This window comes from Ammodytes marinus, assembly GCF_949987685.1.
Source record: "Ammodytes marinus genome assembly, chromosome: 20".
NCBI classification, from domain to species: domain Eukaryota; kingdom Metazoa; phylum Chordata; class Actinopteri; order Uranoscopiformes; family Ammodytidae; genus Ammodytes; species Ammodytes marinus.
In genome coordinates this window covers 10,032,332-10,055,978 of record NC_137224.1, presented here as the reverse complement: position 1 = coordinate 10,055,978, position 23,647 = coordinate 10,032,332, and the positions used below count along the sequence as shown (strand labels likewise).

Here is a 23,647-nt window from a genome sequence, read left to right as displayed (position 1 = left end):
GGTCTCTAGAGTAAAAGACTATTCTTCATGAAATATATATATTATATTTATGTATATTCTATTGAAATATTGGCCCTTTGGGATGTATCCAGTAGTTAAAAAAAATAATATTTTTTATTTTCACAAATACTGCAAATAAATACATATACCTTCAAGAACTGTAGGAACCTCCGACTTTGTATTGGTTTTTAAATAGAACCCTTTGAAAGAAGTTAGGTTTTAGTATCGAATAAGCGTGAACTTTATACATAGGCCTACCTACATGTTGCATTAGTCACTCAACTATTAAGGGCTGAAAGACATTTCGAATATGTCAATGTTTTAATGCTTAATTCAGGCTGCACTTGAAAATAAGAATTTTGTTCTTAATTTGCTTGCCTGGGTAAATAAAGGTTAAATAATGCGCTGGTGTATTTGTAAACTTACGATATTGAAGTTTCTGGAGAGAGAAAAATTAAGTGGAGGGGCACCTGTCGTGTGTTGACGTCAGACCAACGTCATTTCTCGCTGGGCTGTCATTGGTTGATATCACTTCATCGTTTCCTCCGCAGTAGCCATATTTGTTGATGTGTCATATCAAAGTGACTTGTCGGGTCTATCAGCTGGGAAGGCAGAAGGAAAGCTCAAAGTTCACTCTTATCCCGGCTGCCTCCTCGTTGAGCTACACCATGGGGTTTTCGCATTCGGTGGGTGGAAAATATAACTATATTTATTTGTCATTTATGCTATGTGAAGTGTGACGGACTGTACTTGTAGCTGTAGCTAACGCCTCCCCTTATCAGCGTTAGCTTAGCAAGCTAAAGTAAGCAGTGGCTCCATACAATGTCAGTCTGCAATTAAGCGTATCGGTTTGAGAAACACCCTATCAAAGTCTGCTGTGTTAAGCATGTGCTTTACGCTACATAATGTGTTTTCTAATACCTTATCGTTAGCTAAACAGCCGGCTAACGTTAACTAAACAGCCGGCGAGCTAAAGTCAGTATCAGTAGGGCTCACGTAAAATACACCGAAATGTTAATAAAACGGCTGTAAATTCAAATGGCACACCGGCCAGCTGCTTGCTAACTACACACACAGACTACGTACACAGTGACCTACCCGATGCTTTGACACCGAAAGGGTGTGTTTCATACTGACATGACGTCAAATACGTTTGACAGCGTCAAAACACGACACCTGTCACAAGAGCATCAACATCATTGCATGTGTTTCAGCCGTTGTGCTTTTACTTCTTAACATGGGCAGCTTGATTGTGATGCTTGTACTGTATGTGGCTATGTTGTGTTTATCACAGTAGGATGATGGTACTGTAAGCTTTTATTTTGAAGCTGATTGGCCATTTATGTATGAGGGCAGAATGGGACAACTGTAGAGAAAAGATGGAAGAAGTATGACAATTTAAGCTGTGGGAATGTTGGATAAGGGTTAGGGTGAGGGATGCTGACAAAGCCATTTTCCCTCCAAGGTAACAACATTCTTAAATTCTGCGGAATGTTTGTTTTAAGAGGTTCAAGCTGTGACTTATTGTTACAGACTGAGACATGGCCGCTTTGTGTCTTAGCCTTTTGCCATTTTAGTGAACACGGGCTTAGTTACTGGTTAATTTTGTTCATTTCCTTATGATAAAGTGAACAAGTAAAGTGTTATATCAACCAAATCCATAATGGTTGTATTTCTTATTCCCAAAAGTAAACATGAGAATGGAAGCATATATTCTGTCATGTAGCAACCCATAGGAGCTATTTATGGGTCTTGATCTGGATTCATATTAAATGTATATGCTTTTTAAGCTAAAGTTAAACAATGCAGAGTACTTTGCCTTTTAGACTGACATTATTACCAGACCCTCCCCGGTGTGTTTAAACCACCACCTCTGAATGGATTTGTGTTACATTTTGAAAATGAATGCAATTAAATGAGCCTGGGAAACAATCTTGAATACTTATCTTAGTTGTATGACGTCCCTTTGTCACCGGTGTTGACAGGACCACACCCCTTTAGTGTGTGTCAAAGCCAGTGTGTCGATGTTGGTAACAGATTAACTTGCAAATCAGAGGAGAGCAGTATTGACAGGGATTGTACCCATAGACCAGAAAGGCACAGTATGCAAAAAGCACAAGGGAGCTGTATTGGTGACATCCAGGAATTGTAGGCTGTTCACAGAAAACCTGTTGTCACAAGATGTAGTAAAGTCCTTCCTCTTATCTCCACCAGATTTGAAGCAGAGAGGGACTGTGGAACAGCCTGGTGTCTGCCTCAGACACACACGCCATGGAAGGATCCGAGGTTGAGACTGAGTCGGAGGGGTCGCACCCGGCAGATCAGCTTCACAACAGAACATCAAACATGGAAGAGGCCGTGCAAACATCTCACAACAGTGCAGATGAGTTAGAAAAGTGCAATCAAGCGGGGGATGATCCTCAGCTTGACAGTGAATTAATCAAGACTATGACAGATGTTCAGACGGACACAAACGCTAAGACTGAAGCTCAGACGTGCAGTCGGGAACATCTAGAGGGGAGTGAACTGGCTGCCGATACTGAAAGCGGTACGGTGTCCATTGAAGGCGGGACAACTTCCCTTTCAAATGAGGCTGGCGGAGTTTCGGTAGCGCCAGTTCCAGTTTCTGACGATGTGTTAGAAAGCTCTCCTTCTGTTCTTGAAGGGACAATAGAAACCTCATTGACTTTTGATAAAGCGGGTGATTCTCCCGAGACCACTCCAAATGGCGACGAGCAGCCACAAGCCTCGGTTACAAATTGTTCCACAGAGCCATCGCCTGCTGATGATGACTGTGGTTCAGCTGAGAGTCCGTCGTCCTCCTCCGTCCAGAGTGATTCCAAAAGCTCCTCCACGACCGACTCCACGACCACGTCTGGGATCTCTAATGGCCCTTCTACCCCCAGTTCAGACACCGTCTCGTCCTCGCCTGCTTCCAGCCCACAAACCAGTGCCAACACCTCAGCCCCCTCCCATTCCAGCCCGTATGACACCGACTGCAGCCGAAAGCTCATTTCCCAGATCCAGCGCTCGCTGTCACAGGAGTCACTGCTGGATGAGTTGGAGTCAGAACTGTTAGCCTGTCAGCTGCCCAGGGGTGAAGGTAGAGGTGAGAGGAGAGGGAGCCCACCGGTCAATGGTCTCCCTGCAGACCAGGAGGACTGCATCATGGTCTTTGAGAAGTGTGTGCAACAAAAGTACACGCAGCAGGAGAAAGCTATTCAGAGGTAAGCTGCCACTCTTTGTCAGTTACAAGTCATGCACTGTGGTGTCAGTTATTAGATTGAGTCTCTGGTCTATCTGATTCCTATTGTAGCCTGCTGATGTTGTAGGCCACCTTCATCACATCATTTCAAACGGCTGTTTGTATATTTACTTGGCTTCCATTGGAATGGGTCAGTTTAGAAAGAGATTAACCTATTAGCTATTATGTTTCTTTCTTCCCCATTGGTTGTATTAAATCCATCTTAATTAAGTTGACACACCAGAATATTTGTTTTACAGCCAAAGCGTTGTTTTCCACTAATGAAATTGGAGCTTTTGGCTAAGTGACAAAGAATAATCCACATACTTTCGTGCCCTGCACTGCCCGTTGTGTGGACTTGACCTGAATTTGTATTGTATGCTTGTGTGTTTGTGTGTCTGTGTGTACAGGTTGCTTGAGGAGAACAAGAGGCATCAGGAGCTGATCCTGGGTATCTGCTCAGAGAAGGACAACATGAGGGAAGAGCTGAAAAAGAAGGCAGACACAGAAAAGCAGCACATGGCCACAATTAAAAAGGTGGGATTGATTCTTTATGGTCTACTCTCATTGTTCGTGATCATATATGGCATTGGTCAAATAAAATATGTATTGATTTTTTTTAAATGCATTCTAAAATACTGGGCTTTGTCCTTCATGCATGCCTTTACAAGCTAGTATTAACACATTTATGAAAGTATATTCACCCTACAACAATGTTTAGTGTAATGGACTGTCACTGCTCAAAGAAAAAAAAAACACAAAGCTGACCAGTGGCGTATGTTAATACCACAAATCCGTGTTAATACATTTTCCTTATTCAAAATGTAGAAATTGCTTGATCCCAATTAATATGGTTAAAAAAAACGAATAGGTAAAATATGAGGGGACATTTGATCTCTTCTTAGAGCTGCCTCACAATTACAGGAAAAACCAGAGGAAAAATGGTGTGCAGCAGCATCGGTCACAGTGACAAACCAATTCAATTAATTCTGGCCTCTAGCCATGTATAGCTGGTAATTAAGGAAGTTAAACAAAGCTGGCTGGTGGGGAGAGAAAAAAAGGACACAGTGCTCTGATTACTGGCATTTAACATGTGAAATTTGCATGAAAGGCTGCATTCATTTGTTTGTGTGTGTGTTTGTGTGTGTGTGTGTGTGTGTGTCCTGCCCTTTGATTTATAAAGCTTACATCTACATAGCACTCAAAATACAAGTACGTCTCTTATTCACTGGACCTTTTGTATTCAGTGGACACTCACATCGCTGTTGCCATGGACGAACCATGGATGAATTCTTTCTAGGTAACAGGGTTTGCTTAAGCGCTGTGCAAGCAAAAGCGTGTAGGAAGGATATTTTACGGCAAACATCCAATGTATAAACTGGATGTTTGTCATGGTGGGAGCTCCCGTTTTTCCCCCACAACCACAGAAAGCCTTGATAGATTAACCATCTATTGCGAATGGCCATTTTGATTCAGTAAAATTATAAAGGTAAGTCTAAAGCATAAAACAATGAGGTCAACACAGATTATGTCTCAGGAAAAAGGGTAAAAAAAATTATCTAACATATATCTAAAAGTTGTATTACTGTTGTCTTTTACAATAATTTTAAATTATTTTGAGGAATAGAAAAATGCCCGGCTGCTTGTGTCTGTGCCATCTAGATTTATTATGCCTCAATCATTTTGTGTCAGCTGTCTGTCATCCTGTGTAGCAGGTTAGCCCAGGTGTGGCCCAGTTCTTGACATGTTGCCCAACCAGTCACTTACCCTAAAATCCTCCCTGTTTGTGCAGTTGGAGGGCAAGGTGGAGGAGCTGCTGAGGGAACTGAAGGAGTCGCGGGATAGACTCATTCACCAGGATCATGCGGCCAAGGCTGCCCTCCAGCACATGCAGAAGGAGATGACACACCGGCTAGAACAGGTAGAACTGGGAAATCCCCAAATACTGCGAGAGCCTTTGAATAGCTGCTCATACAGCTCAGTTTTGCCCTGGTCTGACCCTTATTTCTGTTCCTGGTTTTCTTCCGTTTGATACTTTTGCTGTACATTTTTTATTTTGCTGAGCTAAAGCAGTTAACTCGCAGTGTTTTTATTTTAAAAATCTATGACCAATACCCATTCCAGTTTTTTTTTGTTTTTCTTTTGGAATATGGTAGGAAAACCTTGTACTCTTTGCATCGTACAAAATGCAAATGGTTTGAGGAGTATCTCCTTCTAAAGGATCTTCAATATGTCCGTCTATAAACTTTCATTCAGACCTATGCATCAATATCATTGGCAGTTAATGGTATCACATTACATTAAAGTGTTTTAATCATCTTTAGATTTAAATGATTGTTTAAGCTGAAATACAGAAGCTAAAATAAAGCTTATTCACATCTAAAATAATAGCCGTTTTCCAGAAGATGTATCTCGCATATCTCTGAAGACATTTGTACAAAACTAGAGGCTGATCGGTCAAGGTCTCTGCACGCCAAACTCTTGTTATTGCAGATTGTTTGACTTGTTAGGCGAACGGTGCAGAAAAGCAAATTTTTCATCCAATAGTTGCACACCTGGTTTCAACCATGTAGGGTGCCATTCTCTTGACAGTTTGGTCACACTACACAATTTTTAATTTCACTGTTCAGTGAACAATACGAGGTAGATTTACCAGTAAGCCTTTCCTGTGAATCAGTCTTACATTATTATTAAGACGGTGACCCAGTCCTAATAAACAGTTCCCCCCAGGATTTCAAAACATTTAACCATGTCACTTTAGAAACTATATGCCATCTGACTGATCTTTTCCTCTTCTTTAAATAAAAATGAGGTGGTTTGGGTGGTAACATGCTGTGTCCTCCTCTTTAAAGTGCTAGGCTGAACAATGGCTTGAGGTATAGACAGACTGTCATTGTTCAGGTCCAGTTGGAAGTTGACCATACATTTTCCTCTACCAGGGGAAGCAGCTCAGTAACTGAAGTGTGCTAAATGATTCAACCCTCCATGATATAAACAACCCATTTCAGGTGAACAAGAAGTGTGAGGAGGCGCGCCAAGAGAAGGAGGCCATGGTGATGAAGTATGTGCGTGGGGAGAAAGAGGCCTTGGACCTGAGGAGGGACAAGGAGAGTTTGGAGAAGCGGCTAAGAGAAGCCACCAAGGAGGTAGACCGCCAGGCCCTCCGAGGAAACCAGCTGGCTCAGGAGAAAGGTCGGCTGCAGCAGCTTTACGACGCTAAGGTAACTAAACTACTACGTCAGTTTTTCAATTGCCTCGTTAAAGCATTGTCATTTTGAAAACTTTATAGCAAGATGACATAGAGATTCAACAGCTCTGCTGACCCATGTTTTATTTGCTCTTTAGCTGGAAGGTTAACGTCTGACAAAAATAAAACATTTAGTTCACAGTACGTTTCATACTATTGGTTAATGTATCAATGTTTAACTTACGGCCTGCTTAATGTTGTACAGTAAATAAATAAATAAATACAAGGAATCTAACTGGCAGTAAGATTCAGGGCTTAAAGAGGACCTATGATACTTTTCGACTTTTATGACCTATAAACGTTGTTATAATGATATATAGTCATGTTTAACCATACTAGAGTATCAAATAATTACGTACATGCATTTCGACGTATTCCCTGCTGACCGTCTGGGGTGGCTATGCAGAGCACTAAACACTATGGCAGCCGGTCGAGCCGAACTCGTTCAAATTTCCGGATAGTTTCTGTCACGCTCGGGTCGTTTCTGTCATGTTTCCATGTATGGTAATGCTGCCGCTCAGGCAAGCTCCGGCTGCATGCCCCCACCTTCCTGAAAATTTCCCGCTGCTGGAAGGAAGGTAACCAATCACAACGGAGTGGGGTTTGCAGCAGGGGGGGGAGGGGCGGAGAAGCTCAAAGCAGTGTGTAGAGAGAGACTGCTGTGCTCGCTAGGGTAAGAGGAAGAGAATCCCGAAAATCTACATAGTTTTTTGTGATGTGATTCGTGTCAGGTTGCTCTATAGCAGTTTTTAACAAGAAATGAAGACCAGAAAAGTAGTATAATAGGATCTCTTTAAAGACACAGGCGCTAAAATCGAGCGTTTCAGACAGAGGCTTAAAAGAGCAGATTCGGCAATGGCACTGAGATAAATATAAAAGGTTTGTTGGACACTACACCATTAAAAATTGTTTCTAGTAAAAACCCAAATTTTTAATTTTTAAACTGAAAATGAGAACAATATGTGACCTTTTAACAGGGAAAATGTCTTGCCATCAATGTTTATACTTTGACATATTATTCTGTCACAGATGTTGTGTACATTGCATGGTGCATATGGTATACAGACGTTTTCGTCATAGTCTTCATAACACTGGTTTGAGTCTTATCTTTACTTGCAACTTGTATGCTTTTATATAAACATTGGGGGTAAATCATCAAAGCAACAAGCCAGATTCTCAGCTCGAACAATAGATCCGCATTGCTGTCCATTCCTCTCATATTGTTCCGGCTTCTCTCTGTGTTCTCAGGAGGGCGAGGTTGGCAGGTTAACTCGGGAGGTGGAGAAGTTGAAGGAGGAAATCAACTCGCATCTAATCAAGGTCAAATGGGCCCAGAACAAACTAAAGAGTGAGGCGGATGCACACAAGGTAATGTAACTCTTTTGTTTTTGTATTATTTTGTTTTAATCTTATCGACCAGGCATGTTGAGACTTAAGTAATGATTTAATCAGAATTGTTGTCAAACAGCATGTAACATTGCACAACACAAATGTACTTTACACTAGGAAAAATAATCTTTTGAGAGAGAGAGAGAGCCGTATATTTGAATTACTTGGTCATAATATCCTGGTGCTTTGGATGATGTTGTTGACATCGGTATGAACCTGAAAATGCTGCAGGCAAATTTTAATCAAATGATACACTGAATACAAACAGCTGTATTTACATGGCATACATACGGTTTACTAAATAAAGTCGTTGTAGCTTCAGTATACAGTGGACACATTGCCCATATTTGTTTGAAAGAACCTACTTACCTTTCTTTTCAATGTTGATTTCCTTCATTTAGTCTAGAAAAACCACGCCTGTTGTTTGTCAAAGATGTGCGCCTGCAAAGTATTTTCCAGGATATAAATGACTTCCCCTTTCCGTCATTTCATTTGCATCCGCTCTGTGAAAGAAAGAAAACATGATTAGATGCGTCTTATGATTCGGGGGCGAAAATGAAATGGAGTGAAAATGGTACAGTAATGATCGCCATTAACATGGTTGCTATTTTTGAAAATGTCATTTGCAAAAATATTGCAACTATATTAAAAGAGGAAAAAAAAGCCAAAAAGAAACATAAATCAATTTATCTCTACATGTATGAATGTGGGTGTGTGTGGGTATTATGATATGTGCTGTTGCCATACAAATAACTTATTTTTACAAATGATTGTTATATCTTTATACAGCACAAGTCTTGCTTTAAAGTGAAATGCCTTTTTTGTGTGCGTGTCTTTATTACAAAATGATGTTTCTGTGTGTGCAGGAAACTAAAGACAAACTGAGAGAGAACACATCCAAATTGGCCCAGGCCAAAGAGGAGACTGAACAGATCCGCAAGAACTGCAAGGACATGATCCGAACATACCAGGTCTGTGAGATTTATCACATGGATCTTTTACGTTTGCTCACATTCTTGGTCATTTGCCAACGTCTGTCGGAGAAACAGTGTGTGTGTGTGTGTGTGTGTGTGTGTGTGCATTGAATGGATGTAGATTGAGACTGCATGTCTTTTTGGCTAATGTCACAATGCATCTGTATCAATCAATTCAATAACCAATTGAGTCAAATATTATTTATTTATTTATTTTACTTACTAGAATTCAAAAAGGTTTTATCAAATAATCAAAATTCAACTTGGAACTAAATTGGTTCTCCCCAATGGCAGTTTTCATTTCCACCTTATGATGGTAGTAAAGAGCCGCCTGTGTTTTCTCTCTGTGAGGGAGGAGATTCATCATTCATGAGCGACTATATTCTTTGGTCAGCAGTTTGTTATCAAATCATTCACAAACCCTGCCTGCATATAATGGAGCAAGACTTCAAAACAAAACCACTTTACATGAATCTCCAAATAACACAAAAAACATATGTTTTGAAATGTTGAAATTAAAACCAACATTACCTCCAGATATCTTGGTTGCAAACATGGACATTTTATTTCGGTGTCTCATGGTCATCATTCGCTTTAATTTTTTACCCCCACTCCCCATGTCTTACGTTCTTTTTAATTCTGTCTTATAGCTGATTAAACCGTTGCAATGTATGTCACCTGTCTGCATATCGTCTTGTTTCTGAACCTTTTACCCACCTTTCTCCTCCCAGGAATCAGAGGAACTCAAATCCAACGAGCTGGACGCTAAACTGAGGGAGACCAAAGTAGAGCTGGAAAGACACCGGCAGGAGAAAAGTGACCAGTCAGAGGTGACACACAACACACACCCAACCTACATGTCTACATTTGTTTCCTTTTCCATTTCTGTGACGATCCACCAGAAAAACAAAATAAACCCTAATGCACTTTATGCTTTTAATTCAAAATGACTTATACATTCTGATGTGCCAAGCCATAATTCAGACTTTTTTTATCGGTGGTTCTTGATTCCAGCTCCTGTAGTAAAAATGTTTATGTTCAGCTGTTTTCATCAATTTGAGATGCACTTATTGCCATAAGTAGGAATGAGTACTAAACTGGCACAAACTGTAGGCTCTACAGGCAGACACGCAGGCACACATGCACATACATGGACTCAATCCAAACACAATGGCCTGTTTTTCTCCCTGCTCCTATTGGGAATGGAATGGCTCTTTAAAAATAAATGGCCTAGAAATAATCAATAGGAAGCTTCCTGTTTACACAACAACCCACAAGAAGTCAACCCCTTCCACAGACTTTATTAAGGTCATTAAAATATGTTAATGTCTGAATTGAATTTTACTTACATCAGGGCATAGAAATCATCAAATTGTCTGCCTTATCATTTGTGTAATAAATATGGTCATAAAAATTTGAGTAATTAACTTTAACTATGTGGCATCAGACATTGTTATTGATATAAGTTTTCAATTGTAAGAGACATTACGGCGTAGACCTGATTCTTTGGTGCAAATAGTTTTTAGGACAGTTTTTACCATGTTTTTATACAGACGTTATGATGCAATTCAGTCATAAATAATGTACACAAAACAGGTTAGGTTCCTTTCATTACTGTGCGTGTGGTAACATTAAGATGGGATGGGAAGGGATGAATGGAGGACGTTGAAAAACATTCTCTGACCCCTCCATTACTGGCATGTTGTCTTGGATACCACACAGGCTACTAATAGTTTTCATGGAGAAGTTGACTAGCAGCAGCAGTGCCATTAATGGCTTTTTTCAAAAGATGAGATGAAACATCATGAAGCTTTGCTTTTGTGTGCTTGATGAGTGCGTGAGCAAAACAAAGTTAATGAATGCCGCTCTGGGATTGCCAGGAAATGCATCTACGATGAAGTGGTGCCATTTTTTTTTTTCCAAAGAGAAATTTCTTCCATTAAGTGTGACTCAGGGTTAAATTAATGTGTAAAAACATTCAACTGAATCGGTAATGAGTATTACATCTTAGTAAAAACAATTGCAAATTTGCAGAGCGGAAACCTTCTTAGAATCAGGATTCATAGATTTTAGAAACGGAACTTGTTTATATTAGGTGGCTCAGTTTTTTCAAAAGACATAAAAGTGGATGAATACTCAATGGAGAACTTTGATGCGTCTCGTAGGTGCACCGAGTGAAGGCCAAGGAACTGGAAGACCTGAAAAGGAGTTACAAAGAGGGCATGGATGAGCTCGATACTCTACGTACCAAGGTTTGTCAAACAGATAAGAGCTCTAACATACAGTATGTGTACACAATGTAAATCAGCTTGATAAGCAGGCCTTCCACTCTGTTGTTGTTGTGTAGCTAAAGTGTCTGGAGGACGAGCGTCCACGCTGGGAGGACGAGCTGAGTAAGTACAGGGAGATGATCAACAGGCAGAAGGCTGAGATCGGCCGGCAGAGAGAAAAGATGGAGGAGATCGACGCGCTCCAGGAGCAGAGTCAACGGTACAAATGCATTTACACACTGCAGCATTAAGTATGTAATGCTAACACTAACACACGCTGAAGGGCACAATCTATTATACGCTCTGTTGAATCAGTGTTGCATCTTAAAAGGAGTGACCAAAGGATTATAGGTTTGCACGGTGACATACATCAACATAGGCCAAGGACACTTTGTTTTCCATGAGTGTAAAATAAACTGACACTGATTGTTTTCCGAGATGCGTGTTCTCTGTGCAAATAATTGCCAGTAGTAATCCCTCCTTCTAAATTGGAGTGTGATTTGCTAGTTGTAAATGTCAACATTCATTGATAAGGTCTAAGTAAAACTCAAACGCTGTAATGCACTGTAATAATAGCCTAATGCCTATGTGAGACGTTTAGTTTAAAAAATGTTTTAAATGACCCTGTGCTTTAGTAATACATTTCAGCATTGTATGGTGTCCGCGACTCTAAACTATGGGTCTGTGGGAGGATGGCAACACAGAAATATGACAATAATGGCTGCTCTGACAGTTTTATGTTGTTGTTGTTGCTTGCTGTTGACTTTGTATATGCGAGGTCTGGTGTTGTTATCGTAGGGCTTTATGGTTTAGGTAAAATTAATCTGTTCTTTAATCTGCAGGGATTTATAATTGCCCTTTCCATATAGAAGTAGTCAAATGTCTTAATTAGCTGCTTGGGTAAGCGAAAAACCGCATGTGTATTTTTAAAAAGGGACAGACCGTGATACATTGGGTTAATTGCAGGCCAGTTTCAATTCAATTCTTAACTCGTGCACCTCTTTCACCATTCAAACATAATTGGTTTTGAGAACAGTGCAGGTTGTGTATATATAGTTCTGGTCCCTTTTCCTTATTTTTTTCAAGTAGCATATCACAGGATTTTAAGATAGGCCATTGACAGATATAGCACACAGGGCAGGAAGGGAATCAGGTCCCTCCTTGAGTTTGAGGCTCTGTCGGCCATATGCAGATGACTTATCACTTATTGAAACGTTCCTTTCTGTGCGTGCCAGAGGGCCATAACAAGTGGGATGCGTCAAGCCAAAGGGATTCATGCCAAATCTGGTTTTTCCCCTTTTTATCTGGCCATCATTTTCAGGAAGTTTTCCATCGTACCAACATCTTCTATTTGTTGGCAAGGAATGAATCATTTAATGCCACAAGCTCCTTGGTCCATTGACAAATTCACATCCAGTGAGAATCATGCTGACAAAAATGAATGTATGGCCTAATTTTTACCAGTTATTTTGTAAATCCGAAATGAAACTGTTACTTTTCATTTCATCTAGCCTATAAGTTCTGTGGTCCATATGACTGCTCATGCAAAAGAACTGGCTTATTTTAATGAAATAATGGATGGTATGTCATTTGAAATGAGTGTGAACAGTAATATCTAACATGCAAATTAAAATAGCAAATTATTTTTATTTCAACAGTATATACTATGCCATTTTCTGTGTCTTAATAACTCTAATGTATTGATTGTGGCATACAATTCTCGCGTATAATTATATTCCTACTTCTTCTCATTTCACACAAGAAGAAGGCAAGTCTTTACCGAAAGCCCATTTAATCCCGAGTCCTAATACTCCCCCCCCCCCCCCAATCATTGTCTTTGTCATGCAATGCAGCGATAAACAGGAGATTGCGTCTCTCCGCGAGGAAACGGAGGGCCTCACCAGCCAGATGGCCGACCTGCAGCGTGACGTGCAGGGCAGCAGGGAGCGAGAGGGAGAGCTGCTGGGCTTCACCGAGAAGCTGAGCAGCAAGAACGCCCATCTGCAGTCGGAGAGCAACGGCCTGCAATCCCAACTGGATCAGCTCAGCAGCACCTTCAACCAGCTCCAAGCCAAGCTGGAGGAGACCAACCGGCTACTGGACGAGAAGGTCCGTCAATTTTAGATCACACAGAGCAATAGAGTGAAGGTGTAGAAGTGATACATCATTTTTTTTATTTTATTTTTTTTTAATACTTTAGCTATAGGTTTTTTTTCTTCTAAATAATAACAATAAAATAAACAACAAACATGGCGTACAAATATGGCGTCAGATTCTCTCCATATATAAAGTGCTGGAGAGAAGTGATACACGATTGAGACTTAACTGTTTTTTAATTGGCTGAATACTATTCACGTAAATCATGTGGGATAATTTTTTTTGAAACCTTTAAAGGGATAGTTCCATTATTTTCCAAGTGTGAGTTGTACTGTATGAGGTACTTATACATGGTAAGTATGTTACCTTTTTATAGAGATGGCAATCAGCTCAGTCACTATAAGGAGTTTGGGGGAGATGTCGCTCTAGCAGAAGGGATCGCCATGTCAGCAAGAACGCCCAACAGGGAATAGATTAACTATGCATAAGTAGGTCATACAACCCAACCTTAAAAATACTGAACCATCCCTTTAATGGCATAAGGGTCTTATTGTCAAAATGACTCTTCCGTCTATGGTCAGTCTCTGTTGAAAAGTGTTTTACCCCTTTTTGATTAACAAAACATACAACAAATGTGCTATCTGCAGAATGATCATCAGATGTGCTCCTGAAATTTAACTTGTAACAGCTGAGTTGTCTGACATGGGAGCGTCCTTTTTTTTATATCGTGCAATTTCCTTGCTTGACATTCAGGAGGAAATCCAAAATAATTAGTCATTTTATTTTTGTTCAGTTCAATTATACGTTGCTTAGATTGTGTCATTTGTTTTTGGAACAAGTAGCCTTTGTCACACAATATCTAGCCACGAGGTCATTGCTGTTAGTGCATTGTTACATAAAAAAAAAAAAAAAAAACCCTGTTTCACCTTGTCCCATGAATGGTGCAGACGCGGCAGCTGAGAGAGGAAGAGGTGCTGAGGCAGCAGGAGGTGCAGGGCCTGCAGGAGGAGCGGGCGGCGCTGCAGGCCGAGGGCGCCGCGCTGAAGACCAGAGTGGAGGAGCTGAGGGACGAGCTGGTCACACAGAGGAGGAAACAAGCGGCCAACATCAAGGACCTGACCAAGCAACTGACGCAAGGTTCAGTGCATTTCTCTGGTTCCCTTCACGCTACAGCAGATGAGAACACTCGCACCTCAATGAAAGCCACGTAGCTTAGACATGAAGTGGCTATGGACGGTGTGGCACTGCCTTTTTGAAATACATGTGTAATTAAAGGTGGAGCCAGCGATCCTGGAGAATGCTTGTTGTCATTAATTTTTTTTTTAAATGATTTTGACAAACAGCATTCTCCAGAGTCCAACTTTTAAATATGCTGTGAAATATGTATGGCACTGTTGAACAAATGTATTTATCATACAAAGGGACACCATTTGTCAGAAATACTGTAAATAGCATTTACTTTAAATAGTAAGGTATTAAAAGCATTATATCTCCAGTCCTGCTAAAGTGGCCACTGTGTCCATAAACCTATTTCCACTCGAATTGGATATCTCATCTTTACTATAGAAGGGCTCGACTTGGAGACGTTCCGTACTTGTAATGTCAGGTCACACAGACAGATTAAAGATGGGAAGAAGAAGAGTGATCAGACACAAGGGAGATGGCTGGTGTGTTGAGATAGGGTCGGTGTATAGAGAGTTTATGCTCTTCCATGCTGGGATTATACTTTATATAAAGAATGAAGATCAGCGCAATTATCCTGCATGCACAAGCTTTTCACTTTCAGTTATCCTGTGGGACACTGGGGACTTTTTTAATTTGGACAGAGCCAGTGATGATTCATCAGTGTTGCAGTTATACTCTCTGACTACAGTACAGTCATTTTTAAGCCTTTTTGTTTATGCATGGAAGGTTTGCTGAGCGTGCAATCTTCTTCAAAAGCAACCTTGCGTCACTTTCATTCAGGAAGACACCTTCACAGGGGAAAGCTACGTGAGTCCAGTCAAGCAAGGATGCTTAGCTTTGACTTTTTTGTGACCCTGTGACTGCAATAGTTTGTTTTATAACATTTCATATGCAGTTCATTTTGGCAGGGCTATAATATGTATTTTATATGTATTTGAAGACATAATCCCAGTCAGTATTATCTGTTTTTGCTCACACAAGGCTTGTGTTGAAATAGTAATAGCAATTTTATTTCAAATAGTTACTGAAAAGATGGCCTCATAAATAACAGATGATATAAAAAGAACAAAATACATAAAGTAGAATAAAAATTCAAGTGACTAAAGGTCTATATCCAGAAGTGCAGTAGGACAATGATTTCAAGGTGACGCAATCACTCATTGGCTCAATCATAAAAATATTTTAATTAAACAAGCTACTTGGGGAATATAAGTTGATTATAGGAAATTGGTCGGACTCATTGGTCTTCATTTAATTGATTTGTAAAGTGAAAATACCAAATACTTTCTTGAAACAGCCAATTAAATGCAAAGATTTGCTTGGTTGTCTACACACAGTATTTATGTCTGAATTTTGAATTTACACAGTGCAAGAACTCGATTGATTCAGTTAATATGCAGCATTTACAAACGGCAACATTAATCACGTCAAAGCATGTACGGTGACTTTCATGTCTAGCACTGTATGTATGTACTGTATTGGTGTCAAGTCTCTGACAGTCCTTCTCTTTCTCTTTTTCTACAGCCCGTAAGAAACTGGAGCAGGTTGAGAACGGAGGCTGCGACCGGGATGCCAGCAGTATGGGCAGTCGCTCAAGTTCCTCAGGTACTGCTCCTGGATTTGGTTAGTATTATACACACACACAGAAGTAATATCATTTTAGTTTTTCCAATATGCACCCCTATAAAGTTTTTATATTCTTCCTCTGGTGTCCCTCCAAAAATAGGTAGTGTTTCAAAACTTAATGAACTCACAGTGAAAAGGCAATCTAAAGTTTTGTAATATATAAAATAGCTCATAGCTAATTGATACATGACCAAAGTCCCATCGATAAACTTTGATCTAAGTTCATATCTATATCCTCCCCCAGGCTCCTTGAACGCACGGCATGCTGGGAGCAGTGGTGTTGACGAGCGCTCGCCAGAGAGCCAGTCGGGTCCTTCGGTGATGGTCGTGGACAGCTTCCCAGAGGTGGACAAGGCAGTGCTGGTGGATCGCATTGTGCGTCTGCAAAAGGCCCTGGCTCGCAAGCAGGAGAAAATCGAGTTCATGGAGGATCACATCAAGCAGCTGGTGGAGGAGATCCGCAAAAAGACCAAGTGAGTGGCCTGGAACACACAAAGGCAGATGGACAGAACATTTTCAGTACACTATTATTTTTTTGTACTGCAAAATACAATGCTGACTATTATTTTTTTTGGGGGGGAGCAGTTTGACCGTATAATGCTGGGTGCTCATATTTCACTGGTGCAGTCGATGGTGGTGTATATATTTTGCTCACACAACCCTGATGGATGGATAAAGTTTGCAAATCGTCAGCACTCCCAGTGCAAATGAAAGAATTCAAATGTCTCATTCCGCGTTTCATACCCTTCAGCTTGCTTAATGTTGCCGCCAACACCTCTACAATTTGACAGCAGCCATTCAACTATACAAGCAGAAAATAGAAAAGAATGCTCCGAGGTTTAACAACTAACTGCAGTTACATTTTCTTTACCCGTAAACCAAATGTTTAGGCACAGCAGATCTCACTCCCTGGTGTACCCGTGCTTGGGCTGACCTAGACAATATATGCTTACATACACAGTTTATGCCCCCCCCCTACTTTCTTATATGCCTCGCTCCTGTCTTAAGATTCAAACTCATGCACATGCCGCACTTTTGATTTGTGACTAACTTTACTCAGATCTTTTTATGTTCAAGCTGATCGGGGGAGGATTGATTGTGCATCAATATGGATACTTAATGATTTTACATCCATATTCATGGTCATCACCTAAACTAAAGAGATGGTATGAAGGACGGTAGAGCGATCTTAATCATATCAACTTCATATGTTGGTAAGGCCTTGAAGTGGATTGTGGTTCAATGCCAGGATTAATACACGGTGTGAATATGATATTTTTTTCATATATCGTTGATAAAACCAAAGGCCCTTAAGACATGGAAACATTTAAAAAAAATATTTTTCATTGATCAGTATAGATCACCCCAAGAGGTTCATTTAAGGTCAGCATCCCGTCAGCTTTTGTTGCTGGGTGACACACAGGACGACTTGATTATTCTCCTTCACCTCATTCCTCATACACTTGGTTTGAATCTATTAGCCTCAACCTACATTCAAGAGTTAAAATTGAGGACGGATCCCACGGTTGTCCGGCTAAATTTAGCTCTGTAAAACTCTCTGCTTAGCAGGGAAGGAGGGTGTTACACTACCCAGTATGTGGATGTTAATTTGTCCTTTTTGCCTTTCTGTCCCTATCCCTCCAGGACATCCTGGTGATGAGCTAACTGTAAGCCTGAAGCTAGATGATGGATAAAGAAACAGATGTGGAAGCAGAAGCTTAGTGGGTCTCAGTTAGGACAGTTAGTGGTAGAAAGGCAATAGGCTAAACTTTATTTTACATTGTCATATCCATAGCACTCTTTTGTATGGGCATTATAGAAGTGCTTTTGAATCTTTAGGCTCATTTACTTGAACTACTTAACCACCTATCTTACAAATGTATATAGAGTTGAAAAGTCAAAGACGGGTCATTGGCTGTGATGTTCATACAGCACATGTGATTTATAGTAAATGAGCTAAAAGTTGCAAAAACAGCAGCCTCATCCTTCAAGGGCAATGATGTCTATCCTTTACTATGCACACCTGGTTGTTATGACCATTAAGTCTAAATGGTCCATTTGTGTGACTCAAATGAAAATGATGCTGAAACAAACCAGATGAGATCAAAGCAGGAGGCCCTTCTGTTCAGGAGGTGGGGATGGCTACTTATCTGGTAAACTGCTACTGATAATTGATACTGCAAATCGGAGCAATACAGGCTCGGTTGTTGCTAATTAAGGATCCACACCTGCTAATTATGCCAAGATAAATTATAATGGATCCTTTCAAGGTTATCTGGGCTCGGGAGTTTCTTGCTGCTTTTGATTTAGTTTACATATATTATATCCATCCCTGTGATGTTTGGCACATTATACAGACATACAGAGATATGTTCTAAATGATAAAGATTTGAATTATCTCCATTAATAAAGCATGTACAAGTTGGACATGTGGCAACAAAAAGCCTTCAACATGAAACAGAAAATCTCATAGGTTTTAACCTGTATAGTTCTGAGTATAGTTAAGTACTTTAAAGCAGCTACGAGTAACATTTAAATATCTTTTAAACAGCCTCATGTTTCCTCTGATAATCATAAATTACCCTTGACAGCCAACGAGACCATCAGTGCAAAGAAAGACGTTTTTATATAGTTTTTATTACTGCTTTTGGTCTGGTCGCACACCCAGTCCGATTTTCGGTTCGCTCGTGCAGGCTCAATGGTCACATATCCGTATTGGTTGCAGATTTCAGTGTGGCGCAGCAACGCGATTTGAGAAGCCTATCCCTCCAGGTGAGGGAAGGGGAGCGGGAGCCTTGTTTGAGACAGTTATTTGTCGTCATAATGACTGATAACGGGGCTGAACCATCAAAGAAAAAAAAGAGAATGCAATGAAGAAAAGCTAAAAGGGAGAGTGATATAGGCTACGGGCGGGACGAGGACGTTGCCAAGCAACGTGTATACAATTTCACGGGAGCGAACTAGACTGCAGTGTTTACTCCTAAATGAATGAGCGGTTGGTACTAACACAAAGTTTGCTTTGCTTCACCATCATCAGATAACCATTATCTGAAATAATCAACAACACAAACACATTACCTCATCGTGATCCATACTAACTGCCGTCTCTCGTTCATTCGCCTTCTGTGAGGACACGGAATCTTTCAGCTCCGTGAGAGAGTAGTTAGGTGACACTGCTGCATCAACTCATAGCAATCAGGTGTGTGTAGCACTGACTGGCATTAGTTGATGCAGTGTCAAAACCACTCTCACGGACCCGAAAAGAGTCCGTGCCCTCACACTTTCAACACACGGACATGCACTATATTGCGCCCTTCTCAGTTCACACTCGCACGCCTGGCACGAGCAAGAAAACAGCTTTGTGACAGCGAGCGTCGTAAAAATACTACCGCTTTTGTCCAAAGGGACCACCAACGGACCATGTTACTCGTAGTGGCTTTAACCGTCTATCTTTCTTTTCTGCATCTTCTCTCTCTGTCTTGACACTTTATGGACACTAGGTGTACTCACCTTTAATAACTAGACTTTGCGATATGATCCCAAAAACACACCCGTGAGCCATTCTGTACCCAGAATTGCCACCTTCACTTCATGCATGCTTGGATTACAGCCCTCATGCGCGCACTCTCTCAGCTGGACACCAAAACATTTCAAAATAAGTCATTGTCTTGCTTACCTCAAACCTATTGCTCACATCTCTGCACCCCTGCCGATGACCTGTGCATGCCCTTCAGCGCACCATGTGGCCACATCTTTAATTTCTGTCACTTTTTTTTGTTTTTTACTAAACACTGTCGCGATGGAACTGGGGTTCAAAATGTGGACCCTTGCAAGCGTAGTCAGAGGTAAGTCTCATTTTATGTGTGTGCAAGCCCAGGTTATGTGTTCGTGTGTGTATGTGAGACTGCAGACAATTTATGATGGTGGCTTCTTTTTTTAGTGCTTACTTAGCTACTATTTAATTTTTTTTTTGCACCTTTTTGCTTCGTACGTTTGTAGTGCATACACTGCAACAAAGTTTAAGGTTTATACAGCGGCTTGACATTTTGTTGACTGCTGTGCTAATACTTGCAATACCAAGACCGAAAACACATTCATCATTGAATTATTAAAGATGGGACTGATTTTATTTTATTCTCACAGAGGGTCAATACTGAGTGCCAGTAGAAGTGCTTTTAAATGCATGCATTAATTCTGTCCCCTTCTGCTGCATGCTCAGTAGTACGAGGTAAAAACAATGCAGCTATTTCCCCTTGGTAATAGCCAACACTACTTATGCATGGTCTATTTGAAATGTCCTTTAACAGAAGTCATGTCATGTTTGCAGCCCCTTCATGTCACAACAATAGAAAGGACAAACCCTCAAAGTCAGTGTCATTGTCTAGATTGGATCCATACATCTACTGGATCTATACTATAATATATCTGCACAGAGCAGTTCTACTAACCCCACACATGAAGATAAACGCAATGGCTGCACTGAAAGGGGATAGGATGTAGTAGTACACAAACTGTTTTCCATTTGTTTTCTTTTTTCTGTTTCTTTTTTTGGTAGCTAGATAATGAGTTGTAGTAGATGGTGGTGGTGGTAGTTGAAGTGATTTATACTGAGTAGAAACCTTGCGCCTCAGACACACCCTGAATTTGAACTAGGCTTAAGGTACACACCTGGGCACAGTGAAAATATTGATTACTCTCCGATCTCATGGGGGATGTACCGAGGGGATGTACAGGGAGGTTGTTGACCTTTCCTGTCTTACCCAACGCAACTGTCTTCACATCCTCCACACTCCCAAGTCTAAGGATGAAATTAAGAATGAAGTTGCAGCTCCAGAAGCTTTGTAGTTCAATCCCCTCTACAGAAACCTTTGTTTCATCTTTGATCTCTGATGCCTGAAGTCTAGCCTGAGCATCCTCATCCTTATGCCGGCAGAGTGTGCACAGAAATACAAACTGTTCCGGATTTTCACATGCTAATTTTCTTAACCATCTCCTTTTCATGAATAGTGCTTTGTAATAGTTTCCCTTCTCTTTGTGTTGCATATTAAGAAAAAGATAATTATGTAGAAGGCAGTAATGAATTTGTATCCTAATCTCTGCTCTGTCTGGCTCCATTCTCTAAATGGAAACACACTTGCATGTTGTTGGTGTCTGCGCTGAGCATGGAAAAAGTGGACAACAGGAAGTTTAGAGCCGTTTATCTTATGAATGCGCTTTCTGTCCCTCTCGCTGAGATGAAAACACAACATAACCCTTCTACTATATTGTTATTGAGTTAGAATAGATTAGGAACATCAACATGCATCTCACTTTTCATAATACACGGGCAGGTAGTTGATTTAATTGAATCTTGGCAGCCCAGTCTACTGCATGCCGTTTTCATTAGCTTTCCTTCTGTGGCCGGCACAATAAAAAAAAAAAAAAAACCTTCTCCCTATGAATGAATGAAATGAACGAACAACATGAGTTCAACAAGCCATCCCACTGGAATTGCTATTCTAGAAGTGTCCACTGCTTTCTTTCTGCTGGAAACGGTTTTATTCCCCTGTAGGAGCTCTCTCCGCGCTCCCGCCCATAAATCCCCCCTTTCTATATTTTCTTTGCTCAACAGCCTCCGACTGATGTCACGCGTTCTCACTTAATTTCACCTTTTGCCTTTGAAGCGCACCGTTTGACTCCGCTCCTTTCTCGTCCTCCCTGCAGAATTATCCAGGGTTATGTGCTGCGCGAGGAGACGGGGGCCCTCTCTACAGAGGCGTCAGACATTAACAAGGCCCACCTGAGCCGCAGGGGGGGCATCATGGCTTCTCTCTACTCCTCCCACCCGGCCGACAGCGGGCTGACCCTGGACCTGTCGCTTGAGATCAACAGGAAGCTGCAGGCTGTGTTGGAAGACACACTGCTGAAGAACATTACTCTCAAGGTAAGATCTGGTGGTATTTTTTTGTTTTTTTTCCTCAGTACTTGACTTTTCCCCCTGAACCAGGTATTTTAAGTCACTTTCTCTGGGTTCTGAAACAACTGGGTTCGCAAATTAGTGGGGAGGACTTGGGTTAGAGATATGTCTAAATCACAACCAACACATTTTACCAATGGAAAATACAGTCGGAGTGGGGAGGGCTGTGCAGATTAAACCACCACCACACATTCTAGTGGTGCATGCATCTTTGAGAAGGATTCTTTTTGTAGTTATTAACTATGTCAGATTTTGTGGTCCATGGTCCAGTTCCGAAGCTGCATTATTGATGAAGTTGCTAAGTAAGGAAACTGTGCCCCACTCTTGACTGACACTGTTTACTCTTTGACTAATTGATGGGCGGAAATACGGTAGTTGATTGAAGCCTATACTGTAGACAGTATCCATCCTCATTCAGCATTAGTGTTTGTGAGCTCAGTCCAACAAATGCACCTCACTTAAACCAAGTGAATGAATCCATTCCACCTCTCGGCTATCAGTTTACAAGAGCAGCCTGACTCGAGATGATTTGGCCGGATGATACACTGATTTATGTAACCAGCAGTGCTGATAGGATCATAGTCACCTTCCCTCGTGCTTTGTTTTGCTCTCCACCAACCAAGTCCCGAGGGAAATCTCTGGCTCAATGTTTAACGTCTAGTTGCCAACTTTGTCTGTCTGCCAATTGGTGCAGGGTAGGTGGTGCACCGGGAGTTTGTCAGAGGTTTTTCATTTAAAAAAAGGCTGCCTCCTGAGGCAAAAAAAATAGGAATAAGAATAAGAGTTTTGTCAAAACAGTTAACTTGTTGGTGAAAAGAAATAAGCTCAAAGACGCTTAAACAGAGCAGAGGAGAACAGTAGGATCCAGTGAGTTCTATAAGCGGGTCCATCAATATGAGTAACCCCTTTCACATAACATATAGTCATTGTATGAGTTGATAAGAATAAAACATTAACGTATTGATGAGTGCAGCTTTAAAGTTTGTGATTTGATATATGGAAACATCTCTTTTTATGTTGTGTTTTGCTTGCTTGCAATTACTGATCCATTTGATGCTTTAATTGATTATGTTTGCAACCATGCAGCTTGTGATTGTCTATCATGTCAAACATTTCTGACAGACACCCTATGTAAAGCCTTTAATGAGGCAATAAACAGCGACTTTTCTTTCCGCGGATAAAAGATGATTGGTGGTAAGCAGGAAATAGTGATTTGAAAACAAATAACATGGGCACAATAAAGTGACAGTTGAAACAGAAACACCACAACACCAAATTAAGACTTCACAATACTGCAATGGGGTAATCTATCTTTTCTTCTCCCCCTACATTATTGCTGATGTACAGCAACAAAACACCAGTCCCTCTCATACCTTGTCACTTAAATGTTGTATATCAGTCTGAAAAGTCTGTTACTCCCTCTCCAACAGGAGAACCTGCAGACACTCGGGGCCGAAATCGAGAGGCTCATAAAACAACAGAGAGATCCAGAGGACGCAGCGAGGAGAAAGTGACACAACCATGTCACGGGGACAAAGGAAATAAAAGGACCAAGAACTAATGGAGAAATCTTTGACCCACTATGTTTGAAGGGATAGCAACATTTGAGAGATACACACACACACACACACACACACACACACACACACACACACACAC

The 23,647-nt window shown here is 40.9% G+C and overlaps 1 protein-coding gene across 2 annotated transcripts; it reads left to right on the top strand.

Annotated features, from left to right (window-relative positions):
- The first annotated feature begins 574 nt into the window (after positions 1 to 574).
- ccdc186 (coiled-coil domain-containing protein 186) lies at positions 575 to 23,647 on the top strand. 2 transcript variants are annotated; one of them, XM_080049689.1, is made up of 16 exons: positions 575 to 686; positions 2,215 to 3,227; positions 3,655 to 3,781; positions 5,037 to 5,165; positions 6,253 to 6,465; positions 7,740 to 7,859; positions 8,747 to 8,851; positions 9,586 to 9,684; positions 11,020 to 11,106; positions 11,202 to 11,344; positions 12,978 to 13,233; positions 14,169 to 14,358; positions 15,931 to 16,011; positions 16,277 to 16,505; positions 21,736 to 21,955; positions 23,419 to 23,647. In XM_080049689.1, the coding sequence occupies exons 2-16, from the start codon at positions 2,272 to 2,274 to the stop codon at positions 23,500 to 23,502; spliced, it is 3,039 nt and encodes a 1,012-aa protein (XP_079905815.1). In that variant the 5' UTR covers positions 575 to 686; positions 2,215 to 2,271; the 3' UTR covers positions 23,503 to 23,647. The 2 variants fall into 2 exon arrangements, with proteins under 2 accessions (XP_079905815.1, XP_079905814.1); XM_080049688.1 differs by having other exon boundaries at positions 15,931 to 16,029.